Raw genomic sequence first — 22,472 nt, forward strand, 5'->3', positions numbered from 1 at the left:
GACCATACCACTTAAACAGTGACACACCAGTTATTTGAAAAAAGCTGTGTTTAACATCCAGTTTAAAATCAGTGTCACTAATGAGGTATCTAAGTTTATCTGACAGGGCTGGGGGGGTGTGCCTGAGCAAAACGGTGACCACTGTATTAGAGCAATAGCTACTCGTGCAAATAGCTTAAGAGATGCAGCTGTAGTGACAAATAGTGTAAAAATCAAACCTTATTGTCCTTGGGGGTCATATTATAATAAAATGTTCCATAAGCTGTTACAGTGTCCCCTTCTCTCTGTTTTTCTTGTTAGGCTGTGAACAAAAAGACCCATCAAGCCGTGAGTCACAGGGGAGCAGATAACTGTAGGCCAGGTGAGCGGAGGTCAAAGCATCCTGATGGGGGGGGGTTGGGTGAGCGGTAAGCTTGGAGGGAGGGGGGTGGTGCCTGAGGTGAAGGAGATGTAATGGAGGCATTGGCGGTTAAATGCCGGGGCTGGCCGTGGGATCCGGAGGGAGCGGGACGCGGGCCACATCACCTCAGGCATCTACTGACCGCGTGTGATTGATGGGGATGAGCTGACGAGCCAAGCTCCCAATGTCACTCTCCAATTAAATAACTCTCACCGCTGAACTGCAGCCCCTCCACCCCATCGCCACCCTCCTACGATAAACCTCCCTCTTCTCCTCCCTTTCACCTCTTCCTCTGTTATCACACACCCACTCTCTGTCCGCACTCTCCATACATCCTTTAAGTTGAGTTCTTATTTAGTCCAGCTTTCTATGCTCTTCTCCATTTTATCTTGGCATTATCCACCTTTAACTCTCCTCTCTTTAGCTCTTCCCTTTTGCCTCTAGCAGCATTATTCTTCCTCTTCCTCCCATTATGTCTCCAGTTTACTGTAGCTTTCTTTTCTTTTCATTTTTTTCCCCCTTCTCTGGTCTATTCATTGTCCCGTGTCTCTAATTTTAGCTTTGCCAACTGCTCTTCCAGGTATGACAGACAGAGGCTGCTCTTTCTATTAGTTTGGGTCAATGCTTCCTTCCTAAGGCTGCATTCATACCAAATCCGGCAAACCGGCACTCCAACGCTGGGGGCTACAATGGCTGGGGGGGAGTGTTGTTGTTTGAGTTTCTGGTGAAACAATGAAATATGATCCAGGAAGTCGAGTTGGAGCTACAGATGAATGTGTTTAAGGACAAGTGCTTCACAGGCAAAACCCTGTGCAGCACTTTGTAAAACTCAGACAGGAATTTACAACATTTTTTATTACAATAATCATGAGATAATTAGCAATATGGTGCTTATGTTGCTAAGAAATGTGTGGTTGCATGCATGTGATTGACCACCACAGCATAACATTAGGTTTTGCTTTGAGTCTGGTTAAACTTCTTGCCAGACGTTAGCTTTTTGGTGACCCCTGTGAAGTCCCATTGAAATGAATGGGAGGACTGATGTTTTTTCATCCATTGCCAGATTTGGTGTGAATGCAGCCTAAATGACGGCACAGAAGAGACGGGGGGAAAAAAGAGCTGCACAATAGCAATGTATTCTGTCTAAAGAAGATGCAAATTCCATGCAGAAAAATACACAGACGGTAATCCGCCGGTGACTAATGCCCAGGATTGTGTTTAAAGTGAAATGTGATGTTTCCACATGTGAGAGCAAGTGTGTACATACTTTGTGTCGGTGATCAGCAGAAAGCACCTGCTCAAAAACAAACATCCGAGTTCAAGCTGTTTACTTTGACAAGGCTCGAAGAGAATAATGTAATACTCTGTGCAAATGCATGTTAATAACTTGGAGCTGCTGGTGCACACTGTATGTTTACTGTCACTAATTAGGAATGTAACTAATACTGGTTGGTTTCAAAGGTCTGCGAGTGTGGAGGTGTGGTATAGGCTAGTGTAGAGAAGCTAGTCTAATGCTGTCACCACAGGAGAGAAGTTTGCAGCTAATTAGATGAAAAACAAAACTCTTGAATAAAAATGGGAGCCCAGATATTCATGTGGAACTGCACACAAGAAAAATTCAATTTGGAAAGAGAGAATTATGCTGGAAAGAAAGAAAAAACCCAGAATGGAGCAATCAAATGAATGCAGTATCTAAAGATGTCCACAGGGACCATCAATGACAATAAACCTAAGCTGCAACATTGTGAAAAATAATAATTTTTAACATGCAAGTTGGCCAAATTTAATTAATTCTCAAGGTGAAGGAGGGATGCAAAATTCCTCTCACTGGTGGAAGGTTTCAAGAATTTTGTATTGATTTTCTTTTCACCAGTGAGGCAATCATTTAACAGTACACATGCCATCTGCTGCCAAAAAACTTGGCACATTTGAAAATTCGGCTCTTCATCCCCTCAGCCAAAACGCTGCGTGTGTTTCTGGCTCTCTCCACGCCAACTTATTTTGGTCAAACTATTTCGATAGGCTCTCTCCACTCCACTCAGCGAGGATTTGGCTCAGATGAGAGCGTTTCCTGTCTCGCCCGGCGTCCTGAGTCCCCGCTGCTGCTCGTCCCCTGTTGCCTATGTAGAGAGAGATAGATACATACCCAGAACCCTGCAGCTGGGGTTCCCTGCACAGAGGCAGCACTGCGCAGGAGAGACGGAGAGAGAGAGAGAGGAAGAGAGAGAGAGAGGAAGAGAGAGAGAGAGGAAGAGAGAGAGAGAGAGGGAGAGAGAGAGCGAGAGAGAGCGAGAGAGAGCGAGAGACAGACAGAGGGAAGCGGGATCAGACTTGCCACATCCCTGCCAAGGGTGAGCATTTACGCGCGATCCAGTCGCAGATCTCCAGCAGCCTTGCTCTGCCATCAGGACTAATTTCATCATGAAAACTTTCAAACTCTTCATTTTGACATAAGCTGTTTTTTTCTGTGTGGTGCGTGGAGAAAAAACCCAACTTTTACCACCAGACAGCATCATCTGCGCGGTCGGTGAAGTTATTCCATCTTCTTTTGGGTGAGTAATTCCAGCAGATATCAAAGCGCAATTGTGAATCCTTGATATCATGTGTTGATTTGTTCATTCACACAATGCAACCCTAGTTAATTTATGGTCTACTTAGGTATTCTGTGCATTTTTTGTCCCGTCGCTTATTCTGTAATTAGTATTCCATGGACACAGGTTTCCTGCGGCGGTCGCTCACAGAGATGTTTACTGTCGGTGTTTTCCGTGGTGCCCGATTCCCATCATGTGCCTGTTTGTCACTATCTAATGTCGTCTCCTGCTTTATTTCTTCTAAACCCCGAAGTTGTGAAGATGTTTAATCGATCTGTGTTAATGATCAGAGCTGGAGGGTTTTTTTTCATCTTCTATCGGAAAACGTCTCCTATCGATCCGGGAACAGGTGCGCCCTGAGAACTTTTTCTGCATTGTGCAGGTGTTGACAGCTAATGCGCAATGATTGATACTTAACAGGAGGGTCAAAGCAGTCAGGTCACATCAGTGCACAAGGCCGACCAGAGAGATACCTGCTGATTTACACCACAAAGAATCAAAGAGTCACTGAGGACAGAACTGAGCTGCAAAATCCAAATTTTTTATATATGAACAATTGAAAAAATGAAACTGCCGGCAGGGTAAAAATGAGACTCATTTTTAATCAATGTGTCCGATGAATCTTCTAAAATTAAACGATCTGCACTATTTCAGGCTAAGATACTGCAACATGTTCTAGGGAAATTCATGAAACTAATAACTGCAGTGGGAATAAGTGGAACTGTGCCAGCATTTCACAGCATGTTAGATATGTATGTATTTATTTTTTAAGGACAAAAAAATGACATTATGGATCAATACAAAATAACATGCATATTTCTTGCAGTGCAGGTTTATTCTGGAGCAAAATGTATAAAATTACTTGAGATGTCTGGCTGTGCAAAACCATAAACTCTGCTTGTGTTTGCAGCCCATTAGCTCTATAGTGACCATACTGACTGTGATACTGTTTACCAAATAGCATTTTGCACAACCCATCTGCCCTACTGGGGTTGGTATTTTTCATCAGGAAGCTGCAAAGACAGGCACTGGTTAAATTTATGTCTGCAGAATAACTTAAAGGTCTCATTGATCTTTTTTCTTTTCTTTGAAAAAATAAAAACATCCAGAAAACTTAACAGAAATACTGTTTGCTTTGATTTTTGGGAAATGGATAAAGTCCATAATTAATACAAGGTTGGATATGTCATTTTTTCCCAGCCTTTTTTAATTTATCAGTTATTTGCTTACTTTTTGATAGACAAGCAGAACTTCATTTTGCAACTATAGCATAAATTTGAAAGTGATTTAATTGGATTGAGAAAAAAAAGCTAATTCCTGTCTTTCTTATCACACAGCACATGTGTTAAAACTCCTTAAGCAGGAGGATCTCTGTTGTCTACAACCAGACGTCTCTCTCTCTCTCTCTCTCGCTATGTTGAATTCTGCCTTATTCGTGCAGCATGTGATACGTACATAGTGACAGCTTCTGATCTACTAGCGAGGGATGCTGGATGAATTCAAATGAATACAAGATGAGGTAACAAAAAGCCGCTCCAGAGGGCAGGACGGTTGTTTAGTGAGTAGGGAAGACCCTTCAACCGGAGGACTCGGGTTCAAGCTCCTGCGTCAGCAAGAGTCTGGTCTGTGTGTGCTGTGAATGTCCTTGAGCAATAACGCTGAAGACCCACCTGCTCCGGAGTTGCTGTCGCTTTGTAGCTGACCCTATGGTCTGATTTCCCCCCGGAAAGACACACACAAAGAGGGTGCCTTGTTATTATTATTCATATGGACACTGCACATATGCTGCCTTTTTTATTACAAGCAGAGCTTCATATGTCACTAATGCACAGGAGAAAACTAATACCTGCCGGTGGCTTCAGCTAATTAATAGAAATCTAAGTAAATGTATCATCAAAATTCAACTGTATATACTTACTCGTTTCTTAAATGACCCAGTAAACTGCCTTTATTAAGTGTTTCAAACCCTAATTGACTTGTCAGCGGTTTGCGCTGTGTATCCCGACACTCTGAATGTACACAATGATTGAGGAGAATATGGATCAGGAGAAGCGTGCGATTGGTTACTGAGCACTGTAGCACTGGTAATCCTGTTGTGAGACTGGCAAATGGGATTAGAGCACTGTGTGTAAGAGAAACAGAGCCGGGGGATGACTGGAGAGGCTTTACATTCACGGCTGTATCTCACATTTTCACTTAATTTAGTGTCTTGGCTTTGACGCTGCCCAACAGTAAGTCTGCTCCCCCACCTCCCCTCCCCTCCCTCCCCACAGGAAGTCCAGCATGGACTTCTGTCAAAAGCTTTGACCACACTGAAAGATTGATGTTGCCAGGCTGAATGTGCCAACAGATGATATTTTGTGCTGATATTTAAATATTTTAAGATAACTAAAAAATAAAAAAAGGCACCAGTATGATTTTTCTCTGCAGGGTGGAAAAAATACAACAGAAGCGTTTAGAGCATTTGGCACCAAAATGTTGGACAAAAAATGAAGACTACAATTCTTTGAGTCAAGCTGCCAGTGCTTTAAGGCAGGATAACCCACCTCAGCTATTCAGCAGAAGGGGAGAACTGCTTTTACAAGAAGGATACAGTAATGGACAGTTTGATATCTGAGAGTTAAAGCACAACACCTGTGTTCTCTCACTTTCGTGCCATTTCTTCATGTTGCCCTTCACCTCGTCCATCTTGTTCTTACTCAGGCAGGCAGGCAGGCAGGCAGGCAAGCACACCTTTAAGACATCAGGCCTGCTTTTCCTCCTTTCAAGCAAAAAGCCACTCTCTGCCACTCACTCCTGTACAGTATGAAAAACAGCTTCCGCCGAGTGAGATAATCCATCACGGGGCGAACACGACGCCTTCATTTGGTCTCTGCCAAAGTTTCTCTGTTTCGTTGTCACTTCATTGTGCCTCAGTTGAGTGTTTTTTTTTTTTTTTTTACCGTATCAGCGCCACGTTGCGTTACGCTCTGCTTACTGTCAATCACCTGACACCAACAGGAAGAAATGGAAGCCTTCACGAGAAAAAGCAGTCTCGCAAAACACACACTTCCTGTCACATCAATCTCTTTGTTTGGCAGAGTTTGCCAGTTCATTTCAAGCTAGATTTGTTATTATACGCTTTAAGTTTTTAAATGATAAACAATTAGTTTGTTTTGAGGGGGAGAAATTGATTTCTATTGCTGCACGAATTTTTTGGACAAATAAACCAGACAGTAAATCAAGATAAAATAATTGAATAAAAAGACCTCGTGGAGCACATTGCAGCACTCTCAACCACATTATCGTTATCTTCGGCCTCTATCTGACTTCCATCTCTTCTATTGTTCAGGGTTTAGCTAAATGAGAAGCATTACCTTGGCCACTTGGCTCCAACTGACCCTGCGCCGATCTTCTCTCCCACAATACCACCGCTGCAACCTGCCTTCACAACTCGTGTTGCCCTGCAGCCAGATCTGCTCCACTTTCCACCTCTACCATTAAATTGTCATGCAGAGGCAGTGACTTTGAATCTGTGTGCAAATGTGTGTGTGTGTGTGTGTGTGTTAATGTTTTCCAGCCTTAGTGTGATGTATCTCAGCTCGTATATTAAATGCAGATCAGAATGATTGTTTCTACAGCTCATTGGAGAAAGTTTCGCCTATTAGGAGTTAGTATGTTTTCTGAACCTTGACCAGAAATCTAAATAAACAGCACACACACAAATAAATAAATAAATTGAAGATCTCTCTGTGAAGAGTTTAAACGTGATGCATTTTTTAAAGCAAATTCTCCAGATTCTTCTTGCACACATGTAGGTGTCTAGGCGAGGTGACTAGCATGCCATGGTGATTTATTCCTGTGTTAATTATTAGCACGAGATAATGACTTCGCTATGGCAAAGTCATTACAACAAATCACTTACACAGGGTGTGTGGTGGGCTGTTTTTATTTTGCTTGGGGGGGGGGGGGGGGGGGGGGTTAGCAAAGTAAAATGAGAAATGGAGAATCTGTGGGAAGAAAGAGGTCACTGTATGCCAAAGCAATTACCTTCTTAGTCCTGGGCCCTGCCAATACTCTGCGAAGAGGAGAGAGAAAGAGAGGTCAGCGAGGAAATAAATATACGTACGTGCGGTCAAGCTCTCAGTTTTGTAAATGTCTGCTTTCAGAGGGCCTTGTTTAGATGGCATTTCTGAGTCAGTATCATCCCAAGATATTCCATAAATGTAGGTACCAGCCTCCCCTCTGCTCTGCTGCAAAGCTTCACCGTGTTTCCACATTCAAGGGAATTTGTCGGAGTCTTCGCCACATGTCAGATTAGACAGATAATACCGATGATGTTATGAAGTTTATGTAATTACTCCAACTACTCAGGACTGCCAAGAATGCGTTGCGACACATTATAAGAACATTATCTGTCAGGACCGGATGCTTTTCTCTGTTTTGACAAGTCTTCATGTACTTGGCATCTTGGGGAATCTGTCACAGCATGACGGTGGCAGAGAAGACAGATCGACTCTCGTATGTGCTCGGCCGTCAGGCAGGCTGCATGGAGTAGAGGTCAGGAGCGCTTGGGCCATCGTGATGCTGACAGCTCAGATTTATTTTTAATCTCGGTGATGAGAGCTTGCCACACAGATCATGTGGCTTGTTAGTGTTGAGTGGCAAGCCCCGCCACCATTACGCCATGATCTTATACAAAGAGAATGTGACAAAATAACGACCTTGGTGAGGTAAAGCTCAGATAATTGGGAGGCAGCTGAATGGTGTTTGATTGTTATTCCACACAGCCACTGTTGTTTCTCTCTGTGTGAAATATCTTTGCTTATGTGCATTGAGGAGCCAAGTAATTCCTCCCTCCATCTTACCCTTATTAACATTTTGACCTTGCTGGGTTTTTTTGCCGTTGCATGTGTGTAAGTGAGTGTGTGTTTGTGAAGGACATAATGTTGATTGTATTTACCATATTTACTGTCTATTCATTTTTTACCAATTTCTTTATGATTGGTGAAAAATGTCATTATCATTGCATCAGCAGGCACATTACCTGCTGTCTAAAGTGACTGCGGTCACAGAGGCAATTTTGCTGACGGTACTTTCTCTTCTCTCTCCTCTATGTCTTTCTGTCTTTTTTTTCTCTTGCTCTCTCTGTTCTGATAGGTGCCAATTATATAGCCTCCGAGTTGAAGCCTCCCCGATTGCCATTGACCCTGTTAGCCAGCTTTAATGTCAACTCCCGGGCTCCAAAGAGGAAGGAATTACCCCACTTTTAGTCTCCAATCAGGAAAAAAAGAAGAGCAACACAGCAAAATGCAGAGCTTGACTCTTTTTGAACCCATGTGCTCTGTTCAGGGTGTGACTTCACTCGCTTTTTGGTGAAACACAGGGTCAGGACTGTGTGGATAAAACCCTGAGGGTTTTGACATTTAAGCTTTGCTGTCTATTTTTACATTTTTGCTCCTCTTCTGGCCTCAGTGCGTTTTGGAGGGGGCCCAGATGATGGGGTGGTGTTGCTCAGGCATATGCAGAGCCCTGACTCTCCTGGCACTCCTGCTTCCCTTGCGGGAGAGGGGCTGCTGGGGGCTAAATCCCAGCTCTGGGGATCTGGAGAAGTCCCCACACTCTGATCCAGCCCCCTGGGAGGTCCTGCACAGGCACAAACGCAGCTGGGTATGGAACCAGTTCTTCGTGTTAGAGGAGTACACGGGAAATGAGCCCCTCTATGTTGGCAAGGTAAGTGATCTGTGTCTGTTAATGTTCATAATCAGTGTTAGCACGGCTTAATGATGTGTTGTAACATACTCTAGACTTTGCATTTGCAAAAAACATATTCAAATGTTGGACTAAACCCATCTATTAAAAAAAAGAGAAAAGAAGCTGTGATAAACTGATACCCTATTTTTGCAGATGTGGCAGCAGTTTTAATGCACCTGTACTGCACTACACATATCAATAACCTCTTACCATAATGACCTGCAGAATCTGGGACACAGCAGAGTTTTACAGAGTTATACATATTCCCTATGCCCTATATAAAATCTTAAATAAATGAAAAGACAAAGCACAGACAGTGTAGGAAGATTTACATCATTGTATTCCAGCCAGGCTGAAGTATGTGCTTGTAGAAATGTGCAATTTTAGTTTAGAGGCCGTTGTACAATATGACAAGGTAATTTGCATTGTAATCAATCCCTAGAAAAAAGGTATATATTAACCAAATGTGTCTTGTACAGTAGGTGTTCTGCCAAGGTAGTTGCAGATAGATCAAAGTAATGCCTGTTTTGGCAGGTAAATAAGTATGAATCCCTCCCAATGACATTTAAAGCAAGGCTCAAATGGAATAGTTAATGTGAGGGTACGTTGACAAAGTGACTAATCTTACATAAATGAGATATGGTTACACTCCTATTATGGATTACATTTCTCATGTGAAAATGCATTCAGACCATTGGGGAGAAAATATTCAGACATCTGAAGGAAAGCAGAAAAAAAACACAATGTAAAAAAAACTCAGTTACACATAAATGCAATGCAGTGATTTTTTTTAAATTTAAAAGCAAAATGCATCAACAAAATTGAACATACTGTTAGCATTTTATTTTAAGCCTCACCACCCATTGATTTTAGCATTTATAAGCAGTAAATGATTTATTAGTAGATGGTTTATAACTGACTTTAATCAAGTTGTAAGCATATATAAGGAGGTAGTGTTTCATACAGTACAAATACTATACAAGGCTCTCTAAGCATCTTTTATCTGTATAGTAATAGCTCTACATTACATACATATATTTGTATTTTTATATTACAAAGCACTGTTTCCATACCAATCATTTATGCATGTAAGAGTACATCAATTAACACCTGAAAATATATATATATAACATAATATAGCATTGAATGTTATAGCTACATTATATTGTGTTTAAACCATTTAGTTCTTTGCACAATGCATTAAAACATTAAAGTAAGCTACTTTATAAACTGTATAGTTGTTTTATTTATAGCAGTGCATCATGTTTTATAATCTTTTGTATGTAAAATAGAGGTTTTCAGGCCTTTTCATATCTGACATCTTATAGCTGTTATGTATTTACACGTCTGCTTTATCAGGAGTGTGTTGATGTGTTTTAATCAGATTTGATAGACAGCACATCACACAGCCTGCCAACTGTGCTCAGATTATGATGTATGTACTGCTAAAGTCCTGATTAGTGCATGGAAATAAATGACATCAGCTTTCCTCCAACTGAGCCCCATCCACTTTACACCCATGAGAAAAAAACAACAACACAAAAACAGAACTGAAATAACCAAAACTGTTATTTTCATATTAGGAATCTGCATGTGAAAGAATAATTTCCTCAGGCCTTTAACTATACTAGTTGAGTAAATGTACTTACAGTGTATTCCACTACTGTAAGTAATTATGGATGTCAAATAAATGTAGAGGAGTAAAATATGTATTATTTCTCTCTAAAATGAAGTGAAGTAGACACACAAGGAAGTGTAACTTTGAGTTTGGCAAGTTAAATAGAGACACAAGTACCTCAAAATGAACTTTGAGATGTTTAAATAAAAGTATTTAGTCACATTCCACTACTGGGAGTAACTAGTAGCTATAGCTATCAAATAAATGTAGTGTAAAAGGCACATTACTTCCCTCTGAAATGTACCAAAGTAGATGAAAAATGTAGTGTAACACTGAACTTCTGAAGTAAAATACAGAAAAACTACCTTAAAATATACTTAAGTACAGAACTTGTATAAAAGTACTTAGTAACATGTCACTACTTGAAGAAACTGGTAACTATAGCTGTTAAAATGAATAGTGTAGAAACTGAAAAGTACATTATTTCCCCTTGAAATGTATGTAATGTACCAAAGTAGGTGAAAAATGTAATATAATATTAAACTTTTCAAGTAAAATACAGAAAAAGTACCGTAAGATATACTTTGGTACAGTACTTGGATAAAACTACTTAGTCACATACACTACCTGAAATTACTCAAAAGAAAATTAAGGCAAGTACCTCTGATATATACCAAAGTAGATTAACAAAGTAGTGTACATTATTTCCCTCTAAAATGTAGTTAAACAGACATACAAGGAAGTGTAACTTTGTAGTTGGCAAGTTCAATACAGAAAAAGTACCTAAAAATGTACCAGGACTTAAATAAAAGTGCTTAATCACATTCCATGACTTGAATTAACTACAGCTGTTAAATAAATGTAGTGTAAAAAGTAATAACTGCATGATTTCCCTCTGAAATGTACCAAAGTAGATGAAAAATGTAATGTATTGTTGACCTAGTAAAGTAAAATACAGAAAAAGTACCTTAAAATAAAGGATGTACCCTGAAGTAGGGTACAGTGAAGTATAAGTATAGTAGTGAATACAGATGGAAATACTCTTAATAAAATAGATGTAAAAACCCCCAAATTGTACCATTTAGTTGCCACCACAGATTCAGACCAGATTAACATCGGAGACCTCGAGTTTTATGGAACTGTACGTTACCCTTTGTCACATTGTTGGTTTACATCACAGTGATCGGTGTACATAAACCTTGCTCCCCAGATTTCAGCACCACTGTGTAAATGGACAGCTCCTGCCTGGAAAATGGCTCTTGCGTGTGCGGCACAGGCCAGATGGGTCTTGGATTGGTCTCTAGATCCCTGTTATCTTGGAGAATTTTCTGGTCTTATTATTAAATTAGTTTTCATCTTTCCGCTCATCTGCAGGATAATCATTCTCATCTGCATGTATTTGCCGGGTCTGCTCTCACAAGCCCATTTCCTTGCTGTCTCTGAACTGGATTAGCGTCTCCAGCTGGAATTAGGATACATTTGACTGTCCTATTGTTCTCCTCTCTATTTTTTGCCAGAGGGATGCTGGAGGAAAGCATCTAAATCCCAATGAGCGTATTTGTGTCACCAGTCGAGTTCAACTAAAGGTCATTTCGTGTCCAAGCCTGCACAGTATAATACCTTCTTGTCTAATCTGTGTGTCTGCAGATATCTGTGTGTATCTGATTGCTGAGGAGGGTATTTGTTGTCCATGTATATTTGGTCTGATCCAGATGTTTTATCCTTCTCCTGTTGTCCATTTGAAAGTTACAGAACCAAGAACATTTCGAGTGCTTCTTTTCTTTTATAAACACCTGTGTCTGATTGCTTTTCTTGTTAGTAAATCCCGAAAGACTTGAGCAGACTGATTACTTATTCATAGGTGTGTAGAGATCTGCATATCCACATGGAATATACACAAATTCGGATGTAAGCCCTTCCTAAGAAAAAGTCATTTTTTATTGTTTCAATACATGTATTGATTGATCTTTTGTTTTGCTCAGTATTCATGGCTTTATATTGGTATTACTAGCAGTCAAGGGTGAAGACAATTACAGGGCACAACAGCAGAAGGCACGTGAGAAAGAACTAGCCACATCTTTACATATGAACCCATGGCGAAGCTCAATCTAACCCCTTCAGATATATGAAAAGTCTGATTCATTTACTCCCCCGAGGGAAGAGCGTGCTGCCTGTGAGCTTGAGAAGCTGTCACATTATTTGTTCCCTTAGATCATAGTTGTCACATAGTGTGTGTTTGTATGATATCACAAGGGCATGCTGCTGCTGTAAAAAAGTCTGGGCGGGACACCCTGACCTCGTGACTCAGTATGAGCGACGTGGAAGGTCCTCGCCATGTCAAGAAAATGACCTCGCTAGAAATGAATTCTTTATGTGGCTTCTGCAAAAAAAACAAAAAAAAAGCTCCAAACATTTCCAGCAGGTTATAGACAAAAAACCCTGGAGTGACATGACCAGTGATTGCTTTTGTCAGATGTATGCTGGTATCTAATATGACAAACAATGGGAATTTGTGTCCAAACAATGGCACAGCCGCTGCACAATTTGGTCATTTGTTTGGCTGGAAGCAAAGGGAAATATGATATAGTCAGTAGGAAATGGGAAGTCATCACTTTGGCCCGGCTGCTCCCTTTGCATCTGCAGTCTGCTTGGCTTTAATGCATTCTGTCAGATTCCGAATTTCACAACCAAATGTCTCATTATACTTTGGCACTCTGCCTCGGGTAAGTGTACTGGCCTGGAATCAGCTGCAGTCACATCAAGCCAGTGGAAACATACATTAAAGAACCCCACACTACACAGCTTCCACCGCAAATTGGTGACGCACATATTTAAACAAGCGAAACGCTGGAGCAACTCATCCACTTAACAAACACTTACTGGTAAACATGATGTGATTAACATTTTCTGCAAGGGCATTCATGTGACTAAATATTTGCAAGTGTTGAAAAGTACCAATTTGTAGCTTCTGCTGAATAAGCGATGTTAGCAGGCATGCAAATTTGTAAAACGGGGGACGAATCAGCTGTCATGTTTGGATCATTGTTTTGTTAATGCCCCAACTCTCTTGGCTTTTTCTCCTGTCTATTCAGTAACTTTTGTATAGCTACTCGCTACAAGCTATTAAACACGCATCTTTTTAAATGTTTTTTATTCATAGATCTATTTATGTTCAAGTGACTCCAGAAATTCACAGCCTCTGAGGCAGAGAAGTGCTGCTTCACATCATGGGAGGTACAAGCAGACAGACACAGCCCTTATGCTGAATTTCACTTATTTATAGAGATGTCTTCGAAATTGGCAGTCTGACTAACCATCCGAGTAATGGATGGACTTATTTCACCTTATGATTCAGGCTGCATTCAGTCGGCATTAGCTTGGGCTCTCCAGCTATGGTCACAGAAGGATTTCTTCCATACAAATAACAAACTCAATAAGAAGCTGGAAAATGGAAAACATCTTTGGATGGAGGAAACTCTCATAGCTTGCTATCAAATCTTCAAGTGTGACCAAAGAAGAAAGAAATCACTTGTCTCAAAAATTGCAACAGGAAAGTTTCATTTTCCATCAGTTTAGTATTTTTGGCTTGGCGAGACTGTTTGTCTCGTATTTATTGCAGTAACCATTAAACATTTTTATGAGCGTGAGTCATATGTCATTTCTGACCCGATAGCCGTAACCTGGTGTTGCTCGTGACAGTAATTCACTTTAATAATCAAACAATGTGCATCATGGGTATCAGGGATAGTCCCACGGATAATTACGATGGAGCGAACACAACATGTTACTATGCAAGCTACTTCATTAGCATTCTATTAGACGTTCACTGTCAAATGGGTTAGAATCATAGAGCTGCAAAGGTCAGTCTGAATAGCATCCACTCACACTCGCTGGTGCCGCAAACACATCCGCGCAGCTGGGGAGTGGTGAGAGCAGCATGTCGAGCCGGGGAGGAGGGCGATTCAAGCTGACAGGAGGGACATCATACACACAGCACCCAGGGACAAGAGCTCACAGAGGGGGGAGCTCATGAGACATCCTGGGGGCCTCTGGGGTGGTGGGAAAGCCTTTATCTGAGCCAGGCAATCAAAGAGGATGAAAACAGTAGCGTGCAGTAAAAGTAGACTAGAGGGTAGTTATCAGCCGGGTAGGGGGAAAGGACAGGAGAGGAACAATGTTTACACTTGCACTCTCTCTCTCTCATGTATAGAGGCAGGGCTGGAATCAACATCACCAGGGCAATTTTCAGATAAAGTCCAGTAAAGTTGGAGGCAAAGTCCACAAAAGGGTCACAACAAAGTCAAGACAGAGAAATGCAAACTGAAAGTGACTCAAAACCAAAAAAATCTCTACATTTCTTACAGAAAACAATGAGTTCCTTTAATGGGTCAACAGAGATATAGTTTAAGCCAACGACTCGGTTACAACTGATGAATTCAAGATGAAATAATCAAACAAAGAATGTCAAATTATCGTATTTTAAGGAAAGAATAATTATACATTCAAATATATCCCAATTATCTCTGCTACAGTTCACCAAGTTGACTTTAATGGGCTCAGACCACAAGTCGCTTTTTATTATGCGGGCTAAAAGTAACACATGAATCCTACCGTGTGAGATGCAAACAGGTTAAAGATAAACCAAACACAAGTTGTGAAACACAGTCACTAAGAGTTTATATGAGGCTGTGAATGGTGACAGTAGCTGCCTCAACAGATTTAAGCAGAAATATGATGATATTATATACAGCAGATCCAGGGTCATTGTACAGTTATGAATTATTGACTTAATTAAGATGAATAATCAGCGTAGGTGCAAATCAGCTCTGTACTGTTTCACTGTTGTGCAAGAAAAATGTAAATGTTGAAATTATCATGCTTTTTGTAAGGAATTATTGTTAATACACAATAATTATTTCACACCTCACAACACTTACAAGAATGCATTTAACTTCCTGGTCCAGTGTTTGAATTTTAAGTTGTTGAGCATTGACTCACGTTGGCCAAAAAAACCCCAGTGTTGTTCTGGTGCATCTTGTTGCTAATGAGGAGTCATTGGATCGATCATTGTCCCTTCATCCTGATTATTATCTGAAAAAAATGGGAATATTACATTTTCATAATTAAAAATAGCCATAGTAATGCTGCCTACTGACAGGTAGAGCATGTATTTGAAAAACTGTGACCAATTCATTAGACTTTTTGGAAGGTATTAAGTAACATCATTATTTTTAATCAGCCCAATAAAATCAAGCTACAAAAAAAAAAAAAAAACTACAATTAATTATGAAAACAGCACACAAGCCAACAGTGATTTGTCTGCCGCTGAAAGCCACCTGACAAGGTCTGGTTTTTAAAAAATTGAAGTTTTTAATTGTGTTCAAAGAATTTAAGTACAAGCAATTACTCTAATGCTATTATTACTAATTAAACATGTCACAACTCAACATGTGCTCTACCAATTGGTTTAAAAGACAATTAAAGGGATCACCTCACTCCATTTCACAAAGTTTCCAAATCTTTCACTTGAAAAGAGCGTCTCCATTTTGCTGTGTGGTTTACTGCTTCACTCCTGCACAGGTGTTCTTAATTAGCCTGGTTGATTAAACCTCCAGTCAGGTGGAAGTTTGGTGGAGGCATGCTGGGAGTTACATGATGTCACCACATTGTGTTGGATAAACGAGAGCTGATGTTGGCGTAAATTGTTTTAATTTGCCAGTGAGTATCTTACACTTCATGACATTTGAATTAACTCAAAATATGTTGTATCGAAATGTGCATTAAATGAGCTGCAGTTTCCTTTGCTTACAACATGTTTCTTAAACAAGGCAAGTATGCAAAGACATGGAAGACATGAAAATGGTCTTGGTCCTGTGCAGAAATAGAGTTTTTATATGTGTGCACGTGTTGTAGAAGCTGTTTGTCTCTTTGCCAAAGTTAAGATATTATTTAGAGAATGGATTTACATTCCTTGTTTCACCGCTCGGCTAGCTCCTTCAAATTTATGGTGGTTTCATGCTAGCTCACTAAAAACAGAGGTACATCATTTTGACATTTTGGATGTACTGTACAAGATAAATGTTCTTTTTTTCCTAGCTAGTAATATTAACTCAATTAAATATTTAGCAATATTGTGAGCAGAGCGAGCTGTGAAATGGTTTGAAGTTGTTGTGAATTTTATTTTATGTTTTCTGTCTGTATCCTCTTTTATGTGCTTTTTGTTTGTCTCAATATGGGGCTGCTGAAGTTTCCTGAAGTGCTGATGTATTGAATTTTAGACATTCCCAACAGGTCTGATCTTGAATAATTCAAGAGAGGTCCTCAGCCTGTGCTGAAAGTACAGACGTACTATGAATACACACAAAAGTTAAGTTTTTAGATCTCTCCATTTCCCTCTACAAAGTGGATAACAGGTGGCCTGAAGACTATTGTGTTTCATATAAAGGGGATATCAAGCATCACCCTGCACTTCAATGAATAATGTAAGCATGGCGGGGCTCAACTGCATATACAGGTAGTTCATGTATTATAAAGAGGTTGCTTAAATGTCTGTCACTTGTTCCTCCCAGACTGCTTTGTGGCATTTTAAAAGAGAGGTGAGAAGAAAACGTACCTTTTGCTTTTTCTTCAAATAAAATGTAAAAAAAAAGTAAGATTTAGTCAGCAGGGAAGCAGAAGAGAGATATAGTATTATATGAGAGGCAAGAGAGTTGCTCAGGCATGTGTGTGCAGAGGATACTTAACTACAACTCTCAAAATGTAATGAGGCATTATGGAATGGCGCTCATTTTTCATGGACTGACTAATTGCATTTCACATTGGATATCTGTGTGAAATTAGCAGTTTGATCTCAGTGTATCTGAAATGGGTTTTCATACAGCCTGAAACAGCACTAGACATCACTTGAGGCATTACAAATATTTCCTTGAAGACTCCCTACATTGAAAATCAAGTTTTTTTTTTAGCCTTGTTAACATCTCCATGTGCTGTTTTGTTTAATATATGCTACAAGACATATCAGGAGTGAAATAAGCAGTCAGTGCCAGGGCTGATCCTTCCTGCTTTGAAACTGCAGCGTACCAAGGACAGTTTCAAAAAAACATGGATTCAGTCAGGCAGGATTTCCTACATCAGAAATCTAAGGAACCGATCATTTATATTTTAAGATAATTATATGCAGAGTCGACCTCCTTGGGTTTTCCCCGGCAGCTGATTCCAATCTGCGCGGAGGAATAAAAACCAGTTGAGCCGAAAAGCTGAGTCCAGCATATTGTTATTTAACCAAGTGGGAAAAAAACAACAGATTCTCAACTTTCAGACAACGCTCAGTATCAGATCAGATCCGTTTTTGTTAAAACAGTGAAGGAACCAAGACTACAGTAAATAGCGAAGGAATGCCTGGCCTCGGTCGCATTAACTTTTAGCTTGCCTAACAGACCGACCCGCTAACCTCTCTTCTGCTTCCGTGCACATCGCTTCCTCTTGCCTCTGAGCCATCGTTGTCCGCTACGCCGCTCGGTTGCCGTAGGGCATTGTGTCGTCAGGCGAGTTGTTGATAAAGTTCGGTTGAGCTGCACCTTCTTGGCCTAGTTGCACTGTTAGTGTTATCTGCACACTTTAAGAGAAGAGTCCCCAAAACTCTTCACACCATAACCAGAAGCCACTGCACTGCTGCGCTCCACCATGAATATATTTGCATATTCATACATTTTTTGGAATTTTTAATAAGGGAGAGGGAGTAGATGTCATTTTAAGGATTTCAAAGCAGTAATTATGCTTCTTTTTTTTTCCAGAAGAGCCATATCAGACACAGCTGAGTATCTTTATACATCTTAATACATATCTAGAGAGGATCTTTAAAGTAAGATTACAGAGACAGTGAGGTTTTTTTCTCATCTCTATTATTCCTCACACACAGTCAGACAGTTGCTCATTGTGTCAAGTGTGTTTTGAGATTGATTCATTATGTATTACCCTCTGCCGCCTATGGGACCGCAGGTTTGAAAGTCTATCAGAACTCCATTCAATCTGACTCCCTAACAAACATTTTCGCCTATCTGAGGCAGTGTGGTAATCTGATTTTTTCCCACTTTCCGCAGTAGTCTTATTTCAGAAACATCCATTTAAAGAGCAAAAAGCCGGTTTCCGTTTTCAGGTGAGGAGAGGAAGAATAATTTGGTTAACACAGCTAGATTTCAGCTGGAGAAACCTTTTTACTCAGTATAACCGTATCTGGGTTTCTTGTAACATCATGTTGGAAATTATAAATAGAGAAGGAACATATACACCATCATCTTTTTTATAATAATCAAACACTGTAAGAAAATGGCATGACTTGCAAAGGTTGTGATTTATATGTGAAAGAATATCAAGTCTTAGTGCTCATTTACAGGCAAAAGTGCACAGGTATAGGTTTGATTTCATTCAATTATGGCTCTATTTTCAGGATCACTTACACTCATTTTGACTTAAAGTTACCTTTCAAATGAGACCAGGATTATCTCATTACTATATATTATAATCAAAAGGCGTTTAAAGAATAGTAACCTTTTTATTTTGGGCACATTATTTTGAGGCTTGCGCACAAAAATTGGGTGTCTGGTAACATCATCATATTCTTCCATGTATCAGTAGCTTTTAAGTAGGAAAAACAATGCACCCTCTGAGAGGTTGATACTGGTTTTTGGTAAGAGCGGAGGGGAAATACATAAACGAGTTACCCCAAATTTCTCACTTTAACCTGATTATATGCTGTAATCTGCTTTTATGTGTGTCCATGTAAGAGTGTTCAAGTTGCAGCTCTGCTAAAGTAACCTGATCCTCATCTTCCCAATCCCTTCTGCACACACACACACACACACACACACACACACACACACACACACACACACACACACACACACTTCATCCTACACCTAACCCCCTCCACACACACTCCCTCCTCTAGACATTTACCATCCAATGGATGAAGGGACCCTAATATGCTAAAACCGGGGATGCATTGGCCACCTCTCACTGTAATTAAATTCAGTCATAATGAATCATAGCCCTTAATCCTAAAACAGGCTATATTTCCACAGGGAGGAGAAATGACCTACATGTACTGGAAAAGCTCTTAGTATAGCCTTTCTACTACAGCTTTTTTTTTTTTTTTTTTTTTACACACACAGACCTCACTTTGAGCTGTGTTGAAAGTAAATGACTGGTGTGCGGCGTGCTTATTTCCATATCAGTGGTGTTCATTTATACTGTATATATATCACACGGGGCGTCATTAACAAAATCAGGTAGCGGCTTCAAAAGATTCCTAGCGAGCCATGTTAGAGTTTGCGAGTATTTCTTAATAATGTGGTCAAGACCTGTTTTTTTTACATTTATTTAATTATTTTTTTTACCTTTTCTGTTCTGGTTTCAGCTAATGTTTTGTGACTTGAATAGCAATACGACGGGCAACGGCTCATTGCTCTGTGGAGAAGGATCTGTGCATAGTAACATGAGGCAATTAAGGTATTGTATGAGCCAGTCATAAGACTAATGCTGGTGATTCACAATGGTGCCTCTGTACCTTTGCTCTTGGAAGTGTATTTTATCATTTGCAGAACCATGTTGGTTGCAGCCCAAGATACTGTCACCAGCTCATTGTGTAAAATATACACTTGGCAGCAGGAGAACACAGAGATAATGCGTACTTTGTTTTTTCTCTTTTGAATGGATGCAGATAGAGAAGGAAAAAAAAACTGCTCCCAGTTGCAATGCAGGGAAGTCAGTTAATTATGATTTTTATCTTTATTTTGCTTGTTCGAATCGATGTGTTCAATTATTAGTCCTTTTTTTAAAAAAAATGTAATTGCACATGGCAACTAATTACATCATAGAATTTAAATTTCTGCTTTTAATTTGAGCTTTATTCATGCCTTATAATGGGCCTCCACTTTAAGCCATGTGGCGCTGGAAAACAGATGTTTCATCTGAGCAGACTGGCAAGTGTTCTTTGATAAATAACATATTCTCTCCACTACTTCATGTCTGTCTTTATATAAGCAAAACTGAGGGAGTCTGCAGCTCAAGGTTAACCTCAGCATGCTAATGTGCATGCTCAGTGACAATGCTAAAATGCACATGATCACACAGTTAGGATGTTTGACACAAAGTAAAGCTGAGACTCATGAGAATGTCATTCGTTTAACATTAACATTTTGAGCTAATGATGGCACTAGATGAAAAGTGGAGAGAGTTTTTAATGTTAGGAAAGAGGAAAAGTTATTACAGTTCATCCTGAGGGGGAATTAAATGATTGTAAATGTACCAGATTTAATGGCAATCCATCCAGCAGTTGTGACGACATTTAGCTAAAAAACTAAAAAGTTCAACCTCATGGTGACAGTAAAGGAAATGTCAAGGAATCACAAGTTATTAGAATTTATACTCTGGATAATTATGAACACTTGAACCAAAATCTGTGCCAATCCATTTTACAGATGTAGAGATATTTCACTGCATAAGTGAATATTTTGAGGTCGATAGCTTGAATGGCTGAAGCTCAGGAGATAGAGCAGTTGTCCACCGATCGGCGGTTCGATTCCCAGCTCCTTCAGTCTACATGCCGATGTGTCTTTAGGCAACACGCTTAACCCCAGATTACAGAACGGTGTATGAATGTGTGCATGTGTGAATGGGTGAATGTGACATGTTGTGTATAAGAACTAGAAAAAATGAGACTAAAGGACTAGAAGTACTAGAAAAGCGCTTTATAAGTAGAGTCCATTTACCATTTAGATAATAAAATCAAGGGATCACAAAAGTCAGCAGTGTTCATCCTCTGGGGATCATGAAGGTATGTGCAAAATTCCATGGCAACCAATGCAATAGTTGTTAAGATATTTCTGTTCGTACCAAAGTGGCGGACTGACATTTCCTTCCCCAGAGTCATGCCCCTAGCATGGCTAAAAATACATATATGACAGCTAAACTGATATTTGATTATGAAAGTTTAGCTGAGGAAGTTAGGTTGTATCATCCCCACCCCCCGTATTCAAAGCCCGAGCTTAATGATCAAATTATCTACTAAATAATCAGAATGCAAGAGGTGACCTTTGGCGCTCTCTGTCCTCATCTAAGGTACAGGCGTGGCTGTAAGAGAATAATTGCTCAGTTCAGGATTCAGATGCTTCAGTGAACAAAACGAACCTCCCTCATTATGGACTCTACATGGCTGACTTTGGGTATTTGATCCAGTTAGGGTCAGACTTTTGGAGCCCAAAAGCTAATTCATAAAAAAAAAAAAGAAAAAACATAACCTCGCTAACTGTATTGAAGAGAGCTAGTGGCTGATTAATTCTGTTGCTTGTTTCTCTTTTTATCCGCGTACACCATTCATTCAATTTCAGGGACAACAGGGATAAGTGGATTTTGGATGGTGAAGAAAATGTTTAGTAGTAATTTTTCTTTCCTTTCTTGTGCTGGACTCTAGGTTTTGTATGCTCATAATGAAAAAAGCAAGGACATATTCTGAGTGAGAACGTTAAGTATGTCATTTGAATTTTCTTTTTATACTTGATGCACATAACTAACCGCGAACTTTTGTGATCCTTCTTATTTTTTTACCCATTATTTTGTTTTTGTGTTCCTCCTTTCTTTTCTTTTACTCCATGAATGTGACTCCCTCATCAAAATTAAATTTTAAAATAAAAAAAAACGTTGACAAAACTACTAGTTCTTTCAGTCAAAAGGACCTTCACCTAAGCAGCCGATTGGTTCTGGCCTTTGTACGATTTAAACGAAAGTGCAAGACAAATTATTTCTCTTCTATTCAGCTCAAATTTTATTCTATTTCCAGTTCTTTTCCTTCCTCCTGCCTGTAGACATTACTTTCACACAGCTTGAATTTAGTCTCTCCAAAAGAAGTTTGAGGGATTTCTGCGAAGATATCCTGTTCTTGGAAGCTTGCCTACATTCGTTTTCTATGGAGGAGATGAGTTCATAGTCTGACAGTGTTAAATTATGCCAAGGGGGGCTAAGGCTATGCAAAGACTATGGGATGATTCAGAGATGGATCGGGCTATGATCTAAGATTGTTATTGAATTTGGCTGCTGATATCCCTCACAATGACGAATGGAGTCGGGAGAATGA

General features: G+C 39.9%; 1 protein-coding gene across 2 annotated transcripts in view; it reads left to right on the forward strand.

Annotated features, from left to right (window-relative positions):
* The first annotated feature begins 8,466 nt into the window (after positions 1-8,466).
* The window catches only part of LOC134001957 (cadherin-7-like), a 101,484-nt gene continuing 87,478 nt past the window's right edge, over positions 8,467-22,472 (forward strand). The window contains exon 1 of one of the 2 annotated variants that reach the window (XM_062441165.1): positions 8,467-8,703. In XM_062441165.1, coding sequence (XP_062297149.1) covers positions 8,467-8,703 — 237 coding nt within the window. The remainder of the gene's footprint in view (positions 8,704-22,472) is intronic. The other variant, XM_062441166.1, reaches the window with a different exon arrangement.

Source organism: Scomber scombrus, chromosome 20, assembly GCF_963691925.1.
Source record: "Scomber scombrus chromosome 20, fScoSco1.1, whole genome shotgun sequence".
NCBI lineage: Eukaryota > Metazoa > Chordata > Actinopteri > Scombriformes > Scombridae > Scomber > Scomber scombrus.